General features: G+C 34.9%; 1 protein-coding gene across 3 annotated transcripts in view; it reads left to right on the top strand.

Moving 5' to 3' along the window:
- ASCC3 (activating signal cointegrator 1 complex subunit 3) overlaps positions 1 to 23,953 on the top strand; it is a 332,868-nt gene that overhangs the window by 174,187 nt on the left and 134,728 nt on the right. For all 3 annotated transcript variants that reach the window (XM_019929490.3, XM_019929491.3, XM_019929493.3), the window contains exons 15-17: positions 15,779 to 15,970; positions 16,278 to 16,502; positions 23,539 to 23,658. In XM_019929490.3, coding sequence (XP_019785049.1) covers positions 15,779 to 15,970; positions 16,278 to 16,502; positions 23,539 to 23,658 — 537 coding nt within the window. The remainder of the gene's footprint in view (positions 1 to 15,778; positions 15,971 to 16,277; positions 16,503 to 23,538; positions 23,659 to 23,953) is intronic.

Here is a 23,953-nt window from a genome sequence, read left to right as displayed (position 1 = left end):
TTAACTGAGATTTGCTGAACAGCTGCCAGGCATTGTGCTCTGAGCCTTCACATTTACCATCTTAGTACAATGTATTCAGTTATTCAGATTGTGCTGTAAATTTCACCATTTTATATTGATATTTTAAATTCTGACTATGATAATCTGATGCAAGTTGTTTTGAATGTCAGATTCTCTTTCAGTGTAGCTACAAGGTTTATTCATTTGTTTCTTTTTTTTGCTTTATAAAGTTTTCTATTACATACCACCTATTATGCAGTTTTGTATTCTTCCAGTTATTTATTAATTATGAATTTATGAGAGTCTTTGAAAAGTCAGGTCAGCATTCATAATGGTGAATTATGAAAGGTCTTGTTTCATTTCTTTGGAAATACAAAGCAGCTCTATTGTGTTTAAAAGCCAAGCCTTGAGAGCCACCTTGTGGATTTCTGGTTATTTTATACCTCTCAGTTCTGAGAGTTATTGCTATTCTAAATCATGAAGGTTTATTGTTTCATTGTTATAATAATAATATTCAATATTTATCAGCGTTTACTTGGGCCAGGCATTGTTTTCATTGCCTTCTATAACTCATTCAATGTTCACAACAACCTGTGATGTAGGTTTGTACTATTATTATCTCTTGATATGGCATTTGTGTATAAGTAATTCAAATATAGCATGAAATACTCTAAAGCATATAGAAATAATTTATGTAGAGGCATTTTCAAATGATATTTATTTAAAACCATGTCACCAAACGTATAATGACAGATCACTATGCTGAAAAAAACGTGGAGACTGGAAAGTCCCTAGTCATTTTATTATACCTTTCTTTTTTTGATATTTTCATTATACTTGATTTTTATCCTGACCCACCTGTTATTATTGGGTTTTTTCTAACAAGAATGGATTCCACAGACATTATTAATAAGTACATGTTTTCAAGGAACGCTGTCCTATTCACCATTATGCTCTTTAGTATAGCATTTGGCTGATGGTAGGTACCCCAAAATTACTTTTTTTTTTTTTTTTGCCTTTGTTTCTTGGAGGCAGACATTATTAAGATATGTTCTTTCTTTAGTTTTCTCATTTGATCTCTACCACTATTCTGCCCTTTGAAGATTCTTATCCCCATTTTACAGATAAGGAAACTGAGAAAAGAGAATAATTTTCCCAGACTCCCATGTAATAAGTGGAGCTATGATTTGAACCAGACTGACTCCAAAGTCTACCCTTTTCACTACAGTGCATACTGTTTGTTCAAAAGCAAACAACAGGGCTTCCCTGGTGGCGCAGTGGTTGAGAGTCCACCTGCCGATGCAGTGGGACATGGGTTCATGCCCCGGTCCGGGAAGATCCCACTTGCCGCAGAGCGGCTGGGCCCGTGAGCCATGGCCGCTGAGCCTGCGCTTCCGGAGCCTGTGCTCCGCAACGGGAGAGGCCACCGTACCGCAAAAAAAAAAAAAAAAAAAAGCAAACAACATATCCAACCTGTGACTTTCTAAAGCCTTTAGAGCTTTGAATCTTTTTTTTTTCCTTTAATAAAATGGAAGAACATTTCTTCAGCTCATCTATATCCCTCATTTCTCCGAAAGAGAGATTCAAAACAGTTGGCCTCTCCACAGTGAAAATTATTTATAACAAAAGATAAGGTAATCTTTCTGGATGTTTTCTCGAAGCTCCAGAATTTTAGATTATTCTTCTAAATCTAAAGTTGAATGTTTGTTCCTATTACTTGAAGTGCCTTTTAAACTTGAATGGTATTAACTTACTAGCAATTCTAAGGATGCTATTACGATGATGGCAGGAGATATTTCTTCTGATATTTTTGAAAAATAGGAAATTAAGTACTCAGAACATTAAAATAAAATTAGAAGGTAAGTTTGCTATGGTATTACATAGAAATTTAGCCTCCTGACTCCTGTTAATGGAAATACAACTAAATCCCTACCGTGCCACGGTGATCCTTTATCCCTAAGTGTTTAAAGTAACCGTCTCAATTCCTGACTCAGCAAGTATGGTTTTTAAAAGCATTTCTTCACAGTTTTATTCAACACACTGTAACTTTATTTGTATAAATAATAAATAAAACTCCATTAAGGATTCTTTTTCCCTGTGTGTGGGGGGCGGGTGTAGGGGAGGGCAGTGTGCATACATAATGAGGCTGTGTCTGTGCCTTAGCCACAGCTGAAGATGAGTCATTTCTTTCCAGTAAGTAACGGTTACACTTCATGACCCCTCATACCATTCCTATCTTTGATATCAAATTTACTCCCAGCTGGAAAAGCAACTATATTTCCAAATTGTCCACTGAAACAGGAAAATAGGGAAAAGAAGGTGAAATACCCCAAGAGTAGATTAAGCTACAGAGATGGAGCTTGCAGTTCTCCCTGGGGAAGGGAGTGTCTGAGGAATTACAAATGAGGCCCAAAGTAAGAGGACACATTAGCAAAAAGCTCTGGCTGTGACTTCACCTCTAGAAGCCCTGTGGCCTTAAACACCTAAACATTTCTTAAAGGTACTTTTTCTTCTATCAAATGGAGTAATAATGGGGTAAATAACACCTATTCTAGTAGTTTACTATGAGAAACAAATGAAATGATATATGAAATTATTTTGGAAACTAGCTGAAGAGTGATAAAACATTACATATCATATTCTGGAAATCTCCTTCTAGAAGTTTACTTTGCATATTACTTTTTGCCTTCTCCCACAAAGAAACTCTCTTAAGAAACCACTGTTTTCTGTAAGATAGAACATACCTTAGGGAACAGTAGCAGCTTGCATTTATACATAGAAATATATCATTAGGGATACAGACATTTTCATTATTAAGCCACTATTTGTTTGTTTAAGATTTATTTATTATTTATTTATTTTATTTTTGGCTGCATCAGGTCTTAGTTGCGCCACGCAAGATCTTTATTGAGGCATGCGGGATCTTTCGTTGTGGCATGCGGGCTTCTCTCTAGTTGTGGCAGGCAGGCTCCAGGGCAGGTGGGCTCTGTAGTTGTGGCACCCGTGTTCCAGAGCGCATGGGCTCTGTAGTTTGCGGCACACGGGCTCTAGTTGAGACACACGAGCTCAGTAGTTATGACGTGTGGGCTTAGTTGCCCTGTGGCATGTGGGATCGTTGTTCTCCAACCAGGGATCGAACCTGCGTTCCCTGCATTGGAAGGCGGATTCTTTACCACCAGACCACCAGGGAAGTCTCCATTGTTTTTAATTATAATTTTAACTTTAAGTCGAATGAATTATTCCAATTAGAATCTTCAGATTCTGTTTCATTCTCCATCTCAGTCAAATAAATTATTTCCTTTAGGGACAAAACTTTTTACAGGCTTTAAATATTCTAGTACTAGGATGGATATTCCCACCCACCCTGTACGGTATTTCTCTGATTAATAGGCACTGATGTTGTTCGATTTCTTACATATATTAGTGATATTAAAAGTTTTCCGTATAGGTAGATACAGTCTATCATGCAGCAAGCCTCATGAATGTAGTGATTAGGAATATCTTAAATCAGAACACTAGGAAAAATCGAGTAATAATATGTACCCTCAAGCTACCTTAAAGTATCATTTTATGACTTTTTATTATTATCTAGATCTACCAACCATCGCCTGCTTTCATAGGTTAGCTTTAGCCTTTGCCTAAATTATAGGAATTTGGCTTTGATGTAAGTAATCTGATACTTAATATTGATCGCTTTAATTATTTCTGGTTTAGCAGCTTTCCAGTGTCAGTATAACCAAATAAAATTAGAATTTCCTCTTCCTGGAATAGATGATATCTGTTAGCTAAAGAGAGTAGCAAGTACGTAAGAGCCCCCTTTCTCTTGTTTTTTTACTTTAGATAAGCGTAAACTTGTCTCAGAGTTTATTCTTTCCTCAGGCATGTCAACCTCCTTTCCTTTAGGAGGCTAATATATTAATTCTACTGTCTGTTTGTAACCACATAGAAAGAATGTTATAAGTATATTAATTTTTTTAAGTAAAATGAAAGAAAATTAATAAAACATAGATTTGAGTGTTTAATTGGATTTTTTTCATTTTCAAAAGGAAATAGGCTCTTTAGAATAAAGATTTTGAACCCAGGCAAACCTTGAAGGCCTATGTGTATTGTAGCAAATGGTAGGATTTCCTCATTTTTTTATGGATGGCTGAATAATAATCCACTGTGTGTGTTTGTGTGTGTGTGTGTGTGTGTGTGTGTGTGTATGTGTTTGTATCACACATTTGTTATTCATTCATTCATTGCTGGATACTTAGGTCGTTTCCATGTCTTGGCTATTGTAAATAATGCTGCTATGAACATCGGGGTTTAGATATCTTTCCAACTGTTTTTGTTTCCTTTGGATATCTTCCCAGAAGTGGAATTGCTGGATCATATGGTAGTTCTATTTTTAATTTTTTGATGAACCTCCATACTGTTTTTCATAGTGACTGTGCCAATTTACATTCCCACCAACAGTGAGTTCACAAGAGTTCCCTTTTCTCCACATCTTCACTGGCATTTGTTATCTCTTCTCTTTTTGATGATAGCCATTCTGACCTTCTGACGAGTGTGAGATGATATGTCATTGTGCTTTTAATTTGCATTTCCCCAAAGACTGACTAGTGTTGTTGAGCTTCTTTTTATGTGCCTGTTGGCCATGGCCATCTTCTTTGGAAAAATGTCTCTTTAGGCCCTTTGCCCATTTTTAATTAGATTATTTGGTTATTTGCTATTGAATTTAATGAGTTCTTTATATACTTTGATTATTAACCCCTTATCAGATATATGGTTTGCAAATATTTTTTTCCCATTCTATAGGCTGTCTTTTTACTTTGTCAGTTTCTTTTGCTGGGTGAAAGCTTTTTAGTTTGATGTAGTCCCACTTGTTTATTTTTTATTTTGTTGCTTGTGCTTTAGGTGTGATTTTCAAAAACTTATTACCATGACCCATGTCAAGGAGCTTCTTTAGTGAGACCCTTTTTAAGAAACACAGAAAGTAGCATTGGAATTTTATCTTTATTTAAGTAGCCTTGATTGCAGCAATTTTTGTTCCTGTGCTTTAAGATGTATTTTAGAAACATACAATAAATTTCTTAAAACAAGTTTATACATCTTGTTAAAGAAGCTTGCTGTTTTGGAAAAGTGTGTATGTTAGAATATTGTTGCTCTCTCATTTGAAAATACTTTAGTAGGAAAACCAGTTTAAAAACATACAGATTTTATATGTAAAGATTTCTAATCCCTAGTGGTACAGAGATTTGTATTGATAAAATTTAAAGATCAAAATCACACTTCACAGTGATTTTTTAAAAATTTTTTATTTCAGCATTTATTTTAAAATGGCAAAACGGGTATGAAGAATACAATTTTAGATGCAATTTCTCTTCTACTGATTAGGGTGCTCTCTCTAGAATGCTAACTTGTGTCTGTATAATTGGGTTGTAGTTAATACCAGGGTAGCCCATATGGGAACCAAGACCATCTTTCAAGGATTATAACATGGAACAGGGGCCACAGTACTTCTTTCTCCCCAGTTAAAGTACATAATTTGCACAGCTAGAATGACATATGGAAATTGGTTATGGGAATTAGGCTAGTCTGTGTCATTGTGAATTGACTATATACACATGAACCTCAAACTGTTTTTAGTGGTAGTCACTCAGTGAATACTTACTGAGTGTAAGCTACCTACCAGTCACTATGGTAGATCAATAGGTATCAAGATAGATAAACTCTGCGGTCAACCTGTTTAAAGTGGATTGAGAAAATTGTGTTGTATCAATCAGGATTCATTAAAGGAAACAAACCATTGTTCTATATTTTAAATAGAAAATAATTTTGTGAAAAGAGGTTAGGTAATTCCTAGAATGTTGATAAGGTTGGAGTTGTAGAAGTCAGGCAACTACCACTGGAACTGTTGAGGTTAAGAACCAGCAGCCATACCATGGTGGTGGCCCAGCATGTAGAAGCTACACCTGCTACTAGATACCTGTCATCATTCATGAACATGCTGGAAAACCAAATTTTGAATATATAGTACATCCATTATAACTTTTAAGCCTCATTTCTCCAAGATTTTGCTTGCCAGCAAAAGAAAACAGCAGAGAATGGTTTCCTCTTCACTTCCATTGCCTAGATCTTGCATGAGTGCATTTAATAAGCAGAATGGATTTTTGTATCCAGTACCCTGACTACAAGAGATCTGGGAAGTACAGATTTTACCTTCTAGCTCATGCAATACAAGAAGGCCTCATTGAAGGAGGTGGACTTGCATGCTGATTAACATTCTTTGCGTTAATTGGGAATGGAAATATATTTTGGAAGAAAAAACGTAGCCGCCCATTTATTTTTATGGAGCTTATGTTCTGGCTGAACAGAAAGATTAACAACTAATTAAATAATTGATTTTAATTACGTTGTATTAAATAATAAAGAGGGATTAAGTGCTAAAAGAAAGTAAAATTGGGAGGACGCTTAGCTAACACAGTGACATTTAAGGTAAGATATGTACACAAAACAAAGGACAGCAGAAGAATGTTCTAGGAAAAGTCTCTGACACCAGAAAAGCAATAGCACATTGAAGGATGTGGATAAAATCAGAGTGACTAAGAAACGCGGAAAATGATGGAGAGTGGTAGATGCCATGCTTATAGCATGAGTCTAATGTTGTAGGCAAGGACCAGATTGTGAGGGCCCTGTTTATCATGTTACAGATTAGGTAATTTATCTTAAAAGAAATGGGTTATGATTAGAGAAGTTTGAGGAAGGGAGTGGCATGTCATTAGCTATATTCCCCTCAACTAATAATATAAAAATAAAATGACAATTTGAGCACACAAAACAAGTAATTTTCCTAACAGAGTTGTGCTTTTAAGAAAGATCACTACACACAGGCAGGGCAGGAGAGAATGGGAATACCAGTTAGAGATGTGGATTCATTGGGGCATATTTAGGAAATAGAATTGATTGACTTGGTAGTTAATGGGGTATGAAGGGTTGAGGAAGAGAGATCTGGAAGTTTTCTGGCTTCTAAAAGATGTCTGGCTTAAAATTGTTGAGTGGTTAGTTGGGTCATTTATGAGGAAAAAGTAGTAGAGAAGGATTACTTTGGAGGGAAGGGTACAGATCATGAATTCCATTTGGACGTGCTGAGATGAGCTGCCTGGGATACTTAGAGATGTAGAGTAAGCATCTGGATGGATATGTAAGTCTAATGTATCAGAAGCTCAGTCTGTTTTGGAGTGGGAAAACCATAGGAGTGGATATGAGTCGTAAAAGAGCCTAAGACCAAGTCTTGAGGAATTCTGCTATTTAATGATTAGAGGAGAATGAGCCAGCAGAGGAGCCTCCAAGCACTGGAGTATACCCCGGAGCAAATGTCATAGAGGCCAAGGAAAAGAGCGTTTCAAAGAAAAGAAAGAGATCATCTATACTGACTGCTGCAGGGAGTGGTCAAGTAATGTGAGGGCTGCAAAATACACTGTACTTAGCCACATGGAGGATATTGGTGACCTTATTCAGGGCCTTTTCACTCCCAGAGTGGAGAGCAAAAACTAGATTAAGGTGGCTGATGAATGTAGATTAAAGTGTAAACATCAGTTTTGAGAACTTAATTTATATACAAAAGGAAAATGGATAGTATCTAGAAAATATGAAATAGTACTCAGAAAGGTAGACATACTATTTTTCTTTTCAAGGTGGAAGTGATATGCTTATATTCTGTGGAAACTATTCAAGAGAGAGTGAAAAAGGATTGAAATTGATTGATTATTCATATAGGAAAGGAAAGAGACCACAGATAACCTATAAGAGTCCTGAGAATTTTCAAGAGGCATGGGATCCAAAGAAGAAGTAGAGATTTTCCTTAGATAGGAGTTAGGGCACTGCTGTTAAAACAGAAGAGAAAATTAGAAACATGGGTTCTGATGCAAATAGGTTTTAGGTGTATGGCAGGAAGATAAGGAAGCTTCCTGTGACGTATTGTATTTTCCTTGGGAAGTAGTTGTTAAGGTCATTCTCTAAGAGTCAAGGATAACCAGGTGGTGAGAAGTTTGTGGAGAGCCAGTCAATGCATAATGTAGACATTGTGAGACATGCGACAACAAACTGACCATAGAGACATCACAGAATTGCCATCCAATGTTAAGGGCTTGTTGAGATTGTGATCATGGATTTAGACTGGTCTCTAGTTGCCCTTGTATGTAATTTTTCTTAAGCATTAGCTACCTTGGGTCATCTGAGTTTGACATTCTGCCAGTCTTACATGGCAAAAGGGCAGATGAGTTTAAGAAATGGGCAGGAATGTGATTAAAATCTTGGACTGTGTTATCTGCACTGGAGAAAGAACCAGAATAAAGACTGGGGCAGGGATGGAGAGGGCGTGCTGCTGATGAATATTAAGAAAGTAGAGGAACTGTGATCTGGAAGTATCATTAACGATAAAGAAAGAGCTTAGAAAAAATTAGTTGGGCATGCTTGACATATAGGAATCTTTGGTCAGAAATTGAGGTGTTTGCACTAGCGATTTTGGTTTTGGAAGTAGTACAGTTGTGGGTTGATGACAGGCCTAGAATACAATTGTTGGTATGGCTAAGATGAGACAGAGGAGATGTCAGTGGAAATGAGGGTGTCAAGGAATTGAAGAGCGAGGGTTTTAGATGTCCACATTGAAAATACTGTCACCGAGGATCATGATAGGAAATGGGATAGACAGAAAGACTAGGAGCCATACGTATGGAGTCTTCATTGGATAAGGTAGGGTAACAGATGACATAGCAGATATACTGAACCTTAAAGGAACAGAGGTTTTTGTAAAAAGTTAGTACAGGCTGACCTGGAAATGGTGAGAGGGAAGAGAGAGATCATCCCCCACCACTTGAAAGATATGCATGGAAAACAAAAGTCCATGGAAAAGAGTCAAGTTTCAGTTAAGGCAGGGTGGGAGATGAGGTTGATTTAGTTTGCTTATTACTGAGTGGCAATTCCAGAGAATAGAGTGAAGAATTTCATACCCTAAGGTGGAGAAATAGTAGAGGAAGTAGGGAACCGACTCAAGAGTGAAGAAATACCAAGTATTATGGGAACAATAGTATAATAGGGCATTGGTTCCCCATTACCTGTTTCCATGCCAGCTGTCAGAATCAGAGTATCTGGAACTAAGACACTAAAATTTTAACATGATCCTCAGAAGTTCTGATCATAGCTAGATTTTGTTGATCGTGTGAACAGATGGCTAATAGGCCTTATCCTGAGAACAGGGTGGGAGGTATGATGTGTTTCCTTCTGAAAGACTCGTGGAAGACGAGAGCATTGCCATTCTTGGCTCTCTTGGTGTGGACGCTAGAGGAGCGATTTCAGATGTCTCGGTGATAAGGGTTTAAAGTGGAATAAGAGCTTTGAAAGAGAGAAAGAGAAAGGATGGGGAAAGATGATACTCCTTAGATCTCTAAACTCCCTTGTCAAAAGATAAGCCAGGTATTGGTTTATGCTCCTAACAATGTAAGCAGGTCCACTGATTAACTTTATAACTTTATTGAATGATAAAAATTGCACATACCAAAGATGAGGACTCTATAATATTTTTTCCGATATTGATAAGGCATACATACTCACTAGTAATTGTGAAAAAAGAATGGTATCATTTGGGAGAAACTATTTGCCTCCTTCTGGTTAAATTTTAGTTTTTATAATGACTGTTAAGTTATTTCTTCCTAATGGATTTGAAATAATCCACATTAAAGCGGACCTTATCAAAATAAATTACCTCAGAAGGCTTACAAAGGTCACTAAATTATTTATGCCATTTCTTATTGTTCTTTCATGCAGGGTTTGTAACTGAGCTGAAGGTCTTGTGTTACTTCTGTATATTTTTTTGTCTTATGGAGGACAAAAAACTAATTTGTTTCCTTTTAATATCTTCAGTTACTTGCTGTCAGTCTTCGTTCTTTAATCATGTATTTGTGTTAGTTTGGAAGTCAACTTTGGCAGGTGGTTACATTTTATTTTAACCTTATTCATTTTAAAAAGTACTCATACTGATTTTCTGTGTCATAGGTAGGAAAAAGATATGTAAAGTCATGGAAGGAAGCTTGGGGCATGCTTTCACTAGCGGAAAAAAATTTAGTATCCTCTGTGTGCTAATGGATTCTTAGCAGTTGTCCATTCTATTCTAATTTTACTGACAATAAAGCCATGTATGGGAAGTTCACTTGTGACAAGTGGAAATATAAAGACTGAGGAAAACAAGTTTACACAATTCTTCTGCTGCACACCTGACTCCCTTTACCTTTCACAGCTGGTGTTCTTTTGTGCTGAATTTCCATGTATAGAGATACTTTATCCAGTGAGTATAGTATTGGATCTCAGATGGCTTTCTCAGAGAATCCGATGCTCTGTTCAGACAGTGTGAACAGGGTGAATTATACCCCTTCAGTCCTGCAGAGGCCAGCAAAGCCCAGACTCCAGGTATAGCTCACGCTGAAAAAACAGGTGGAAAACAACTACTGTTCTGATACTTGAGGAAGCAGCAGGCATCTTATAATAAGTTTAGCTCCGTAACTCATGGTCTTAACCATCTTTCTCCATTGATTTCTCCAAATAAAACTCCTATTAAAAACCTTCTTCCATTTATGTTTCTTTCAAGGGAAGGTTTTATACAAACTGCCATTGTGTGTGTCTGCATGTGAGTTTCAGTATGAAAAAATTGGATTGTGTTAGGCACACTTTTATGTCTCATACTTTTTTCACTTAGTAATACATCATGGAAATCTTTCCAGATCAACACTGAAAGATCTAATTCATTCTTCTAACAACTGCGTAGTGTGCCCCAGCGTGGACATTATCTTAATTCATTTGCCCAGTCTGTCTCGATGGATACTTTTGTTGTTTCTAATTATGTAGTATTGTAAACAGTGCTGCAGTAAACATCCTTGCTCACACTCTTGGCAGTTGCAGTGATGTCCACTGGGAAAATTCCTGGCAGTGGAATTTATTTATCAACACGGTACATGCATTTAAAATTTTGGTGAATGAGTGGTCCTGAATTGCCCACTGAAGAGATTGTTCCAACTTACATTTCCTGGAACAGTAACTTCCTCCCACCTAACTTTGCCAGCACTGAACAGCGTTAGAGTTTTTGAGATTATGACAGATTAATAGGCAAAAAAATGGTACTTCATTATTATTTTGACTGGCATTTCTTTATGAGTGAAGCTGAGCATTTTTCATATTTGCCATTTGAATTTCTTTCTCTGTAAATTGCATGTACTGTTCTATGTGTTACAAACATTTTTCCTACTTAATCTTTGATTTTTATTTTTATTAATTTATGAATATTTTTACCATAATGAGATTTTTTTCAGGTTATTTACAGTATTTGGGCTTTGTCTTACTTATAAAGATCACACTCACTTCATCATGATTTCCTCCAGCCCTTTTTTTTTTTTTTTTTTTTTTTTGCGGTACGCAGGCCTCTCACTGTTGTGGCCTCTCCCGTTGCGGAGCGCAGGCTCCGGACGCGCAGGCTCAGCCGCCATGGCTCACAGGCCCAGCCGCTCTGCGGCATGTGGGATCTTCCTGGACCAGGGCACGAACCCGTGTCTCCTGCATCGGCAGGCGGACTCTCAACCACTGCGCCACCAGGGAAGCCCTACAGGTTTACTTTTAAGGATGAACTTCAGTATCACTTCCAAGAAATAACGTTTATCTTTTAGTTGAGTTAGTGCATTGATTTACAGATTAAGTTAGTGAGAATTGGTATTTTCACCAAACCAAGTTTTCCCATCTCAAAAGCAAAGCATTTCATTTCATTTCTTGAATGTCCTTCAGCAGTATAATAATGCTTTCTTCATGTAGGTGCTACCTATTTCTTGTTTTTTCTGTTTTTGACTGCTTTTATAAATGTGCTATTTTCTTCCCTTTTATTTTCTAACAAGTTATTGTTTATATACAGAAAGACTTTTTAAAAATATTGATTTGGGGGACTGTCACCTTTCTGAATTCAATCATTATTTTAGTTAGTAGTTTTTAATTAATCCTCAGTTTTCTAAATGTTTATTTCATCTGCAACTAATAATTGCTTTGACCTCTTCTGTTCCAGTATTTCTACTTTTTATTATTTTCTCATGTCTAGTTCCATTGTCTAGGACATTGGTAAGCTGATTGTAAACATCTTTGCCTTGTTCCTAACTTAAATTGATATACGCCTAATGTTTTATGATTCAGTGTGGTTTGAAATCGATGTTTCGTCGCCTCTGCTTATCAAGATTGAATGTGGTCTTTTGTGAGATTTCAGTGCCTGGAGATGATCATACATTTTTTCTCCTTTGACTTATTAATAAATATGTTAATATATTTATAGGTATAGTGCCCTTGCATTCTGGGGTTTAATTTACTTAGTTGCGGTATATTGTTTTAATGCACTGGTGAATTCTGTTTTCTAAAACTCCTTACTATTTGGATTAATATTCTTAAGAGAGATTTCTCTATTGTATTCTGTTTTCTGCTGCTTTATCAGGTTTTAATATCAGTGCTATTACACTGCCTCTGTAAGATTAATTTTTAGACTTCTATTTCTGTGCTCTAGGGCCTCTTAATAACACTAGAATTAATTTGTCTTTAAAAAGTATGAAAGCCTAGATGTTAGATAGCCTTTACATTTTCTTCCATTGCTTTTATTATAATTTTCTATCACTTTTAATATGAATGTTAGTAACATTTTCCTAGAAAATCATCTGTTCCAAACATTTTTAATGATGGAATATATTGAATTTTTCAGAATACTCTTCTGATTCTTTAAAATTGTGATGTATTTCTGAACACTTCTTTTTCACATTACTAATTTTGTGTCTTTGTGCTTGTGCTGTTGTGCTCGTTTTCCACTATGTATCTCCTTTTAATTAAAGGCTAGACAGTAAATATTTTAAGCCTGCAAACATATGATGTCTGTCACACTCCTCAACTCCCCTATTGTAGCTCAAAATCAGCCATAGACAATATGTAAACAAACTGATATGGCTGTGTTTCAATAAAACTTTATTTACAAAACAGGCAGTTGGCACATAATTTGCCAACTCCTGCTGCCCAGTAATAGACATTGTCTATTTTTATTTTTTTCTTTTAAAATTAGAGTTTTTATGTTTACTTATCAATTTCACATCTTAAAAATCAGATTCTGTTTTAACTTTATTAGCGCATTTCTCCTTTTTTCCTTGGCTTTGTTATATATTTTGTTTTTATAGATTTCTGAATTAGCTGCTTGATTTACTTATTTATTATATTCTTATTTAGTTATAAAAATATTTCAGGTATGATGTTTTCTGAGTGCACAACTTTACTCCATCCTATAAGTTAGGGATGGGGAACAGATCAGGGGGTGCCAGGAGTTGTAAGTAGGGAGGGTTTAACTATAAAGGAATAACAAGAGAATTTAAGGGGGGTAAAGGAACAGTTTTGTATCCTGATTATTATGGTGGTTACACAATTTGAATGTATGCCAAAATTCGTAGGACTGTACACCAAAGTGGAAAGAGAATTTTACTGTATGATAATTTTTTAAATAAGATTTTAAAACATACTCATCCCTGGGCCTCCTCCCCAGGATTTCTTGTTTATTTGTCCTGTGAACTAGGCTAGATCACAAATGGCAGATTCAGATTCAAAGACAGTTGAGAATGAACATTCCAGTCTTATTTTAAGATTGTTGTCACTTCATGTCTCTAATGAATCAATAAAAAAGCAATGCACATAAAGCAATTATACTCCAATAAAGTTGTAAAAAAAAGTACTAAATATGCTTCATAATTAAAAAAAAAAAAGCAATGCACAGAATGTGAGCAGGAATAGAGACAAAGGCGAAGTGACTCCTGGCACTTCTTGGTTGCTTACAGAGAACGAGCTGGTTGAACCCACCTGGGCAGAGTTGGAGGTGATGTGTCAGCACCCCATGATCTACCTGCTACATTATAAGAATATTTTTCACCGCAGTTACATATTTCCTGCGTTCAGCTTCTTGCTATGTCATTGGCGTCACAAGCCAAGTCTTACCTCAACTGGATGTTGACTGAGAATCTGCATTTATAACAAGCACATCAGGATATTCCAGTGCAGGGGTTCACGGACAGCAGATTCACCCAAAACAAAGAGCCATCCAGCAGTATGATTTTTTTTCCGTGTGTCTCCAAGCAATATTTTTTAGTTTCCTCTGTTAGCTCTGAATGTTCACTCATGAATATTAGCGAAGAAATGAAGTAGGCGAAGTAGGCAAAGTCTTCTACTTTGACCCCACTAGGGAGCTCTGTTATATACTAACAAATACTCCATAACGTGGAGCCCGTATTTGTGAGACCGACAATAACACACGTGGAAGATGGAAGTTAAGGCAATATGATCCAAATGTAGTTAATAATAAAGTATATTTATACACTTACTTCTAAGAGGCTGACCACACGGCACAAAAATGAAATAATACCCTTCCCTTGAAACTTAATGAAGATAACTTTTTTGTGTATATGTGTATTTTGCTTGGGACTCAACAAGGCTCAAAATTCTAAGTTGTTATTTACTTGGCTGGCCACTAGATGGTGGGGTTTGTTAATGTTTTCCCTTCCATTTTATATCTGTAGCAGATTTCATGGAGTGCAGTTTTCTTAGATCATTTTCTTAGTTAATTATTATTAATTTAGAAGTTTAAAATATTAAGTGACCTTAGAGATAATCAGTGTGACTGTACTAGAACCCCATTCCCTGCCAGTATAGTGCCCCTTACGTGAAAACTGTGGAAAACGCTGTTTCAAAAGAAGCTATCAAGATGTTGATCGTGAAATTTTCAGAGCAGTAGCAAATAAGCACAGAATGTGATGCCCAAACAGAAGCTTTGACTATATGGACACTTTTGTTAATCCATAGTCTTTAATTTTGCAGAAAAGAATTTCCCCGTTGTACAGTGAGTCGTCAGTGAATTTTGTAAGATCTGCTGTGGCACTCATACAGATTGCAGATAAGTGGACCATATCCCACATCTGAGGTCAGACCAGGCCAAAGAACAGACCTCAGAAGCGAAGTTAGTATATTCAGGGCAGATGTAAAGTTGAGGAGCTAAGACAGGTGACCGGTGCCCTCCTGTTAGAGATCAGCAGGAACACAGGTGTTGGGGAAGCACAGTTGGGTTTATTGGCTCTTACTATGAGAAGGAGCGCATGTCCCGTGGAACCAGGGGCATCTCAGTAAGAGGGAAATGCTTCCAAGGCAATGGGTCTGGAACAGAAAGTGTAAAGACCCTGAGGCAGGTGTGGATTTGTCAAAAAAAAAAAAAAAAAAAGGTTGGGGGGCACTTAGAGAAAAAGCCAGCTCTTGTGTCTGGCCTGAGTAAGTAAGTGAGGTTCAGGAATGGGAATGATTTCTGTAGGTCTTGCATCCTAAGGACTCTGGCCTTTACTCTGAATGGGTTGGAAGCCACTGAGATTTATGCTTATTTTTAATAGAGTTTTTTTGAAAGGATAGGAAGCAGGTAATACTGATTGATTGCAAGAAGAGGACACCTGAGTGAAAGAGACACTTGCTTTTACCTTCTTTCCTTTTGGATTTTGTGCCATGTTCAGGGTTACCTATTTTTTAAGATAGAAGAAATAAAATTTTTAATGATTTTGTATAAAACATTATATACTAAGACTTAGTAAGACCTTAAGATACTTAAAAATAATTCTGTGCTCTCTTTGATAAACTCATTCAAGAGACGATAAATAACAATTGCTTTTAAATGCTAAATAACACTTTTATGTTTTGTTGATATCTACTCTAGGTGCAGAAGTCAAGAAATAAACAAGTACGAGAATTATTTCCAGATGGTTTTAGTATTCATCATGCAGGAATGCTTCGGCAGGACAGAAATTTGGTTGAAAGCTTGTTTTTTAATGGGCATATCAAAGTCCTCGTCTGTACAGCTACATTAGCCTGGGGTGTCAATCTTCCTGCTCATGCTGTTATTATTAAGGTGAGAGCTTACCTTCCTTTGCGCATGGATTTGTGGTATCTTAAAACAAACCTGTGGATTGATTTATTTGAAAATATTGATTTGGCTGCTTCAGTGACTTTGAATGTTATTTATATAAGGTCAGAGCTGTATTCTCCAAAAGAATCTAGTTTATATTGTGAAAATTTAACGCTATCACAGATGATGAAAGGATTAGTTAAAGTACACTTTTGAGATCTTGCCATATTTGCCTAATTTCAGTATTCAGCTCATCAGGATTATATTTGTGTGTGTTTATGTAAATTTTTATTAACTTTTCCTCATCTAGGGAACACAAATATATGCTGCAAAAAGAGGCTCCTTTGTTGACCTTGGAATTTTAGATGTCATGCAGATATTTGGTCGAGCTGGAAGACCACAATTTGACAAATTTGGGGAAGGAATCATCATAACAACCCATGATAAACTCAGCCATTACCTCTCTTTGCTCACTCAACAAAACCCAATTGAGAGTCAGTTTCTGGAAAGCCTTGCAGATAACCTAAATGCAGAGGTAAGATCTAATGAGTTAAAGGTTGGAATAGAATCATCAGCTTCAAGAATGACCAAGAAAAATAGAGTTTGAGTTGATTGCTATTTCATGATATTTAATAATACATTTTATTTCATATGCAGTCATAAGACACAAGAGGTGGAATGGCAATATTATTGATGAGTTCAGAGCAATATAGAATGCAAATGATTAACTGATAAGAACTCATTGCTTAAAGACTATACTTTTAAATCATGAGGTTTTGTTATAGGGCAGAAATCTAACCAAAGCTATACAAACTGGGGAAACAGACATAGCAATAACAACAACTATATTTGTCCTGCACTTCAATAAAGTTTATTATGAAGTATTTTATAAAGTTTTTATAAGGTTAATAATGCTCTTCTGTCTTAGATCATCTGATTAACTTTGTTATAGAAAATATGATTGCTTAAATTGAGCTACAATATTATAGTTTATTTCATGTGTGATGTGTGTTTGTGTTAATATTTTGTTTTTTGGTTTTTTTTACTCAGGATTACTTTTATTGTTTTAATTCTAGAATTTTCAACCATAGCAACCATTCACAAATAGTTATAGGTTAGCTTTACATATAAAACCTTCCAGTAAATACTCTGGAGAAGAGCAAGCACATATGAGTTTAGTCCCTATACTTTAAGATCTTAAAATAAAATTATCACAATAACTTATGTTGACCACCTTTTTGCCATTGTGTAAAATAATATTTTTGTTATACCTTTCATTTTCAGAAATATGTCTTTAAGGCCAAATTTTACTGGACCCTATCAGAATTCTGAGTGACATCACATGTTAGGAATTCAGTTAGGCTCAAACATTTACATTAAAAAGCCACAGTCAAGATAAACCTTGACATTTTAATAGACTACTAAAAAGAAAATTATTTCCTTTTCTTGGAGGTACAAACATAACACTTTCCACTAATAAGACTCTGTAGATAAGAAATTAATGTCACAGGTGACTTGTATAGTCACCATTATTGTGTTAAGATTTAAATAGCAGACCCTGGAAGCCTAGATAACATCTTAACTGGTAAAGAGGATGAACATTCTTAAGAGTCTGTGTGTCAAACAATCAAATACGGTTTTGCTGTTTTCACTGCATTTTTAATTGTTGCTCTGTCATCCAACACTTTCCTACTTCTTTCCTATATCCCTTCTTACCATTAAAGTTGACTCAATTTTTTAAAGTAGGTGGGATATAACTATTAAATAAATGAATAAGTGAAATATTTGAACTGAAATATTACAGAAATTTCACTTATATTCTATTCATGTTATTTAGAAGTCTTTTTAGAGGATGAAAAACACACTCAGTATGCAGTTTCCTCTGTTTTAAGGAGTATATAGTCCAAAAGGGAGAAAAAGACACAAAAACACAGTGCAATAATGTTGGTGAGTAATAAGTTCTAAAGAAGGATTCAGTAGAAGGAGAAAATACTTTTGGCCCCAGCTTATCAGGAAAGGCTTTGTTCATGAAGGTGGTAAATCTGGGTTCAGAAGATTAGGTAAGGTTTAGAAGATCTAGTTGGAAGTTAGAAAAAAATCATGAAAGATGCTGGTTTCTAGTAGCATAATTACAAGAAAGTGAAAATGATTAGGAAATGAATTATGATATTAGGCATATCTCCAAAGGAAATATATCTCAGTTTCAATCCTCATTACCTACTATGATGGCATGGTTTAAATAATTAGGTCTTGGTCATGGGTCACCAGTATCTATGATGGATTAGTCTAATGTACAAAGATAGTAATAGTAATCCTTCAGTGGACTGAGGACGCACAAACCTGCTGGGTGCTTTTTGTATATTCTCTCAGTACTGCTACTAAGGAGATATTATTGTCCTCAGAGAGATAGGTAACTGACCGAAGGTCATTCAAGTACTAACCTTTGGAGCTAGTATTCAAACGCAGGTCTTTTTAACTACAAACTTAGTCTTCTTCTTATAGCCTAGATTTCTGATATATAAAATATAGTAACTTAAAGGTGAATACATTTCTCTATATTAATCAACCTACCATTTGCCTTCTTCTAAGACCAGGACTAAATATTTTCCAAAATGGTAGTAATAATTTCTCTGACTTACAATAAAAAGCAAGGCTGTTTTTTTGTTTGTTTGTTTGCAGTACGTGGGCCTCTCACTGTTGTGGCCTCTCCCGTTGCGGAGCACAGGCTCCAGACGCGCAGGCTCAATGGCCATGGCTTACAGGCCCAGCCGCTCCGTGACATGTGGGATCTTCCGGGACCGGGGCACGAACCCGTGTCCCCTGCATCAGCAGGCGGTCTCTCAACCACTGCGCCACCAGGGAAGCCCAGCAAGGCTGTTTTATACAATTTTTCTAGAAAAACATTTCAAGAAAGACTACATCTTTGTAAACTTAGAATTATTTTCCTTGATAGCTTTTTGTAAGTGGTAAATTAAACACAAAATGGTGATGTTTTTGTACAGAAGACACAGGTGAGTAAAATACTTCTCTGGTCTTCAAGAAATTCTTTTTCTTAGGGACTATAATAAAATAAATGAAACTACTTGGTCAAGCCCTGAGAAATTAAAAATCAATTGTAGCCCATAGATTCACCTCATATTCATAAAATACTTATTAGAGTTTGTCATTTTCAGAAATGTCAACTAACTGTAATGATAATTCCATTTAATGCCATAAATGGCGTTCAAATAATGAAACATATACCCTGAAATTTTTAGGTAATATGGTGAAGTATAGCCATTGCTAAAATTTCTTTATCATATTTTGTCTACTAGACTAGCTCCCATTTAAAGTAAATTTTCTTCTTAGGGAAACAAACTCCCTTAAATTATAGTTGAGTGTGAAATTAAATTTGGTAATCTGTGGAAGCCAAGTGTGAAATTAGTTTATAAAATGAATGTGTGCTATGCTCTTAAGGTAATGGATTTTTAAGTCTTTAGACTCCGAAAATCTTTGCAAGACTGTACAGCAGCAGTGATCAACATCAAGGTCACGTTAGATTAGGAATGTTGCCCATACTAATATCTTTGATAACACTAGTTTAGAAGAACTGGAGAAAGTATCATATTAAGGTATCATTTTAATGCAGACATTTTATGAGACATCTTTGCTGATTGATGCCTAATGGGGCTGACTCCTGAATGCTAATTAATGCCAAAGCTCACAAGTCCCAGCCCTGTATAAAGCCTCTTAATTTTGCACTGAGAGAAACACTGAAGCATGTTTGAGGCTTATTAAAATTAATTCAGCAGACATTACTGGGTATTGTTTACGGTTTCACCTGTGAAACCGTTCTCTCATAGGTGACATTAATTTCTTACCTATTCTGTGCCAGTCCCCTATGGTCCATACTTTAAAATGTATTAGTCTTTCTATAATCTTACGTACATTCTTTATTCAGAGTTCCTTCCATCTCCGCAGGACATAGTACAAACACTTTGTCCTTGGATTTAAGGCCTCAGCAGTCTGACACCTTCTCAGTTCTGGCTCTGGTTACTTTCTAGCACAGGTCTTCTGCTCTAGACAGTCACTTACTCTACTCACGTCACCTATAAAGTACCAGTCTTCCCATGTATAAAATAGGAATAATATCACTAGATTGTTGTGAAAATTTAACAGACACCTGTGCCAAGTTGTTATTCGGTACAGAATTGTAGCAGTTACATTATCTTATAGTCCCTTTATCCTCAGCCCCAATCGTACTTACTACCCGCACTCAAATTTTAGTGGAATAGATAAATGAATGGTGGCATAAATGGTGTTTTCATACAGTTACTAAAGGGGTTTGTGTATACATATGTATTTATATACACGATTATTATATTTGCTTGTTTAGTTTTATATGATTTCAAATAACTTTTTGAAAAACACATGCAAATAAACAATTAAGATAACCTTAATGACTAAAGTTTAAATAGGTAAATTAGATACAAAGTGATACTTTGAGCCTTACTTCTAAATTACCAGATTTGGGGTAGTTTTTTTCCCGCCTCTTTTACTTAGAGCGTAAAGCTGTATTACACTATATACTAATGGCACTTTTATGAGTTTCACATGTTAGGTGTTTTTCTTTCAAAGCATTTTTGAATAGGTATTATGTCCTAGGCACTGTGGATAATGGTTTCATAGATGTCATCTTAATTCGTTACATGTATACCACCTATAAGACTACAGACTTCCTGAGAGCAGGAACCATGCTCTATTTATTGCCATATCCATTGTACTTTATACTTTACATAGTGCAGTCTTGTTACTGACTTCCTATATGATTACTGAGATGAATGAATAAATTTCAGAGAGATACTGTGAAAAATACTTGTTTTATAAAAGGCTCCTGTACTAAGTAGCCACTAGACCACAAATATTTGCAAGTAAATTTTTGTTTTTGTCACTAGGTGGCATTCAAAGATTAATCTCACAATATAATGTGCCATTATAAATTTACATTCATTTTTCTGAGTAGTCTTTTCCTTTTTGGTGAACATTTGGGAGACTTGCATTACTTGATCCAGTTTTTGGTACCTACCTACTTCATCTTTTCCTTTATTCTTCTCACTACCTGGCAATAGTTAATTATTATTGTTAATTTACTGAGTCTGATTTTGAAAGTATAATAATAGCAAGCTTATTTTATCCTTTATAAAATTTTCTACTCTTAGGAGTTGTGTGGTGTTATTTTAAAATATCTGTAAGTCATAAGGGGATTAACACAATTTGGCTGTCAAATAATAGAATCACAAATGGAGGACGCTGTCGGATTTTTAGCCATATCATCAAACTAGTTTCCTTTGCCTAAGCAGACTAGAAAATGTTTAACTGTGTTACTTGTTAATATTTAGGAAGTGTTGTAGAACTAACTCCTTAGCTAAAGTTTAGTTCTTGTTACTCTTTATTTTGTAGAAACTCTTACAGTTCACATTTTAGGAAGTGTATGTTTACTTATATTGTGGGTGGTTTAGTCATTTGTAAGTACATTAATGTAAATTTATTTTTTCCTTATATTGTATTTACTTATATTGTGGGTGGTTTAGTCATTTGTAAATACATTAATGTAAATTTATTTTTTCCCTATATTGTATTTACTTATATTGTGGGTGGTTTAGTCATTTGTAGGTACATTAATGTAAATTTATTTTTTCCTTATATTGTATTTACTTATATTGTGGGTGGTTTAGTCATTTGTAGGTACATTAATGTAAATTTATTTTTTCCAGCTTTACGAAGATATAATTGACATGTGACATTGTAAGTTTAAGTTGTACAGTGCAGTAATTTGACACACATATGTATTTGTGAAATGTTTACCACAATAAAGTTAGTAAACACATCCTTCACCTCACATAATAACCATTTTGTTTTGTTGTTATGATGGGAGCATTAAAGCTCTACTCTTATATCAACTTTCAAGTACACAGTACAGTATGATTAACTGCAGTCACCATGCTGTACGTTAGATCCCCAGAACTTACTCATCTTATGCCTAAAAGTTTGTGCCCTTTAACCAACATCTCCTCATGTCCCCTACCCCTCAACTCCTGGCTACCTCCTTTCTGTTCTTTGTTTCTTTGAGTTCGATGTTTTCAGATTATTTGTATAAGGGAGATCATACAGTATTTGTCTTTCTCTGTTTGACGTATTTCAAGATAGTGTAATTTTTAAAGTAGATAGAATCTGCCTTACCATTTATTTACTTTTGGTCTTTTTTTTTAAGGACAAATAGTATGGTGTAATATTGCTATATGTCATCTTCAACTAACTAAAGATATCTAAGCATTCTCATACCTATTTTACAAAATTAGTTATACAGAATTTAAATTATAATATGGGAATAAAGCAAACATTAAGGTTTATATTTTCTTTACTATTTAGCACTAAAATAGGGGGATTTATTTTTCCTTCTTTTCTTCTAAAATTTGGTTATTTAGGTAGGGGTCATCACTTCTCCTTTGATTAAAGTATTAAGAGGTTAAAAAAAAATTTTTCAGTTACAGATTCAGGAAAAATTATTCAACTGTGAAGTTTCACAACTTGGATAAATTTGTTAATTAAAATGAACACTCTAAGTATAAAAGCACAATGACTGCATATAGATCCAGTGGCTAAAGAAATGTATTTTTAAAACTTTTCACTGCAATTCTGGCTTAAGGTCATTTTCTAACAATTCCCTTTATTACACAGATTTTATATGTTATTATTGTGTTTTAAAATAATTAACCTTTGGTTTCATTAAATTAGCATGTTATAAAGCTACATTAAAATGCTATGTTAAAAATTATATTTTCTTTCAGAATATAATCTAAAGAATTACCATGTTTATTATAATTCAAAAGTATAAATATCTGTTTTTTCCATAGGTTGTTTTAAGTTTACCAATAAAAAATTAAAACCACTCCCTGTTCTTGTATGATCTTTTTAAAGTGTATATATTATTAATATGTATAAATCCCAATAAAATATGATTTTGTTTTATGCAAAAATTACTGCATTTACCATTGTATTTATATTATATATTTATACTAGCTATGCTGCAAATGGGTATCTTTAGAGGAAAAAACTACTAATGTTATGCTCTTTGTGATTTTGGTAATGACAGTATACAAAATCACAACAAAGAGGGATAGAATCAGCAATATTATGTTGTTTTGATTGTGGTGCAGTCACATTTAAAACTGTCAGTAATGTTGTCACATAAAATGAAACCAAAATTTAAAAGAAGAAAAATTAATGAATACCAAAATGTTTATAATACTATATGGAATTAAATTCAAATGGGAAGACTAATCAAATGCCATAATAATAAGTAAAGTTTGGGAATATAGCATTTCTAATGTACTGTTCTCAATTAAATGAGGCAGGACTAATTTTTAATTAATTGGAGAAACATCATGTCCAATAATTGTGCTTACCTTCTTTTAAATACAGCATAATGATGTATTTTAATAACTTAACTTTCAACAAAATGGTCTTTGATGTAATGTTTATATTCAACTTTAACACATTAGTTTAACTTTCGTTATATTTTTGATTTGCAGATTGCTCTGGGAACAGTTACTAATGTGGAAGAAGCAGTGAAGTGGATAAGTTACACTTATCTTTATGTACGGATGAGAGCAAATCCATTAGTGTATGGCATCAGTCACAAGGCTTATCAGGTAGAAAACTCATTTACTAAAAAAAAGTCAGACCTCCTTTTTAGTTCTATAATCCTTTCATGATATGAGGATAAATATTTGCTACTTCTGCTCATCTGAAAAGATTTAGGTACCTGGAAGAAAAACAAAGAGCTTTAATCTTTTTTAGAAAATACTAAGGAAAATTAAATTTGTCCCTGGTAATTATTTCACTTTCTTTATATATCTTTTCCACTGATCTTTATGTTATTATCAATTTACTGCTCAGATAAGTTTCCATTTGATATTAGTATCTTGCTATGTTTTTTTAACTATA

The sequence above is a fragment of the Tursiops truncatus genome, chromosome 12 (assembly GCF_011762595.2).
Source record: "Tursiops truncatus isolate mTurTru1 chromosome 12, mTurTru1.mat.Y, whole genome shotgun sequence".
NCBI lineage: Eukaryota > Metazoa > Chordata > Mammalia > Artiodactyla > Delphinidae > Tursiops > Tursiops truncatus.
The sequence above is the reverse complement of the archived record's forward strand: the minus strand, read 5'-3'. Positions and strand labels throughout refer to the sequence as shown.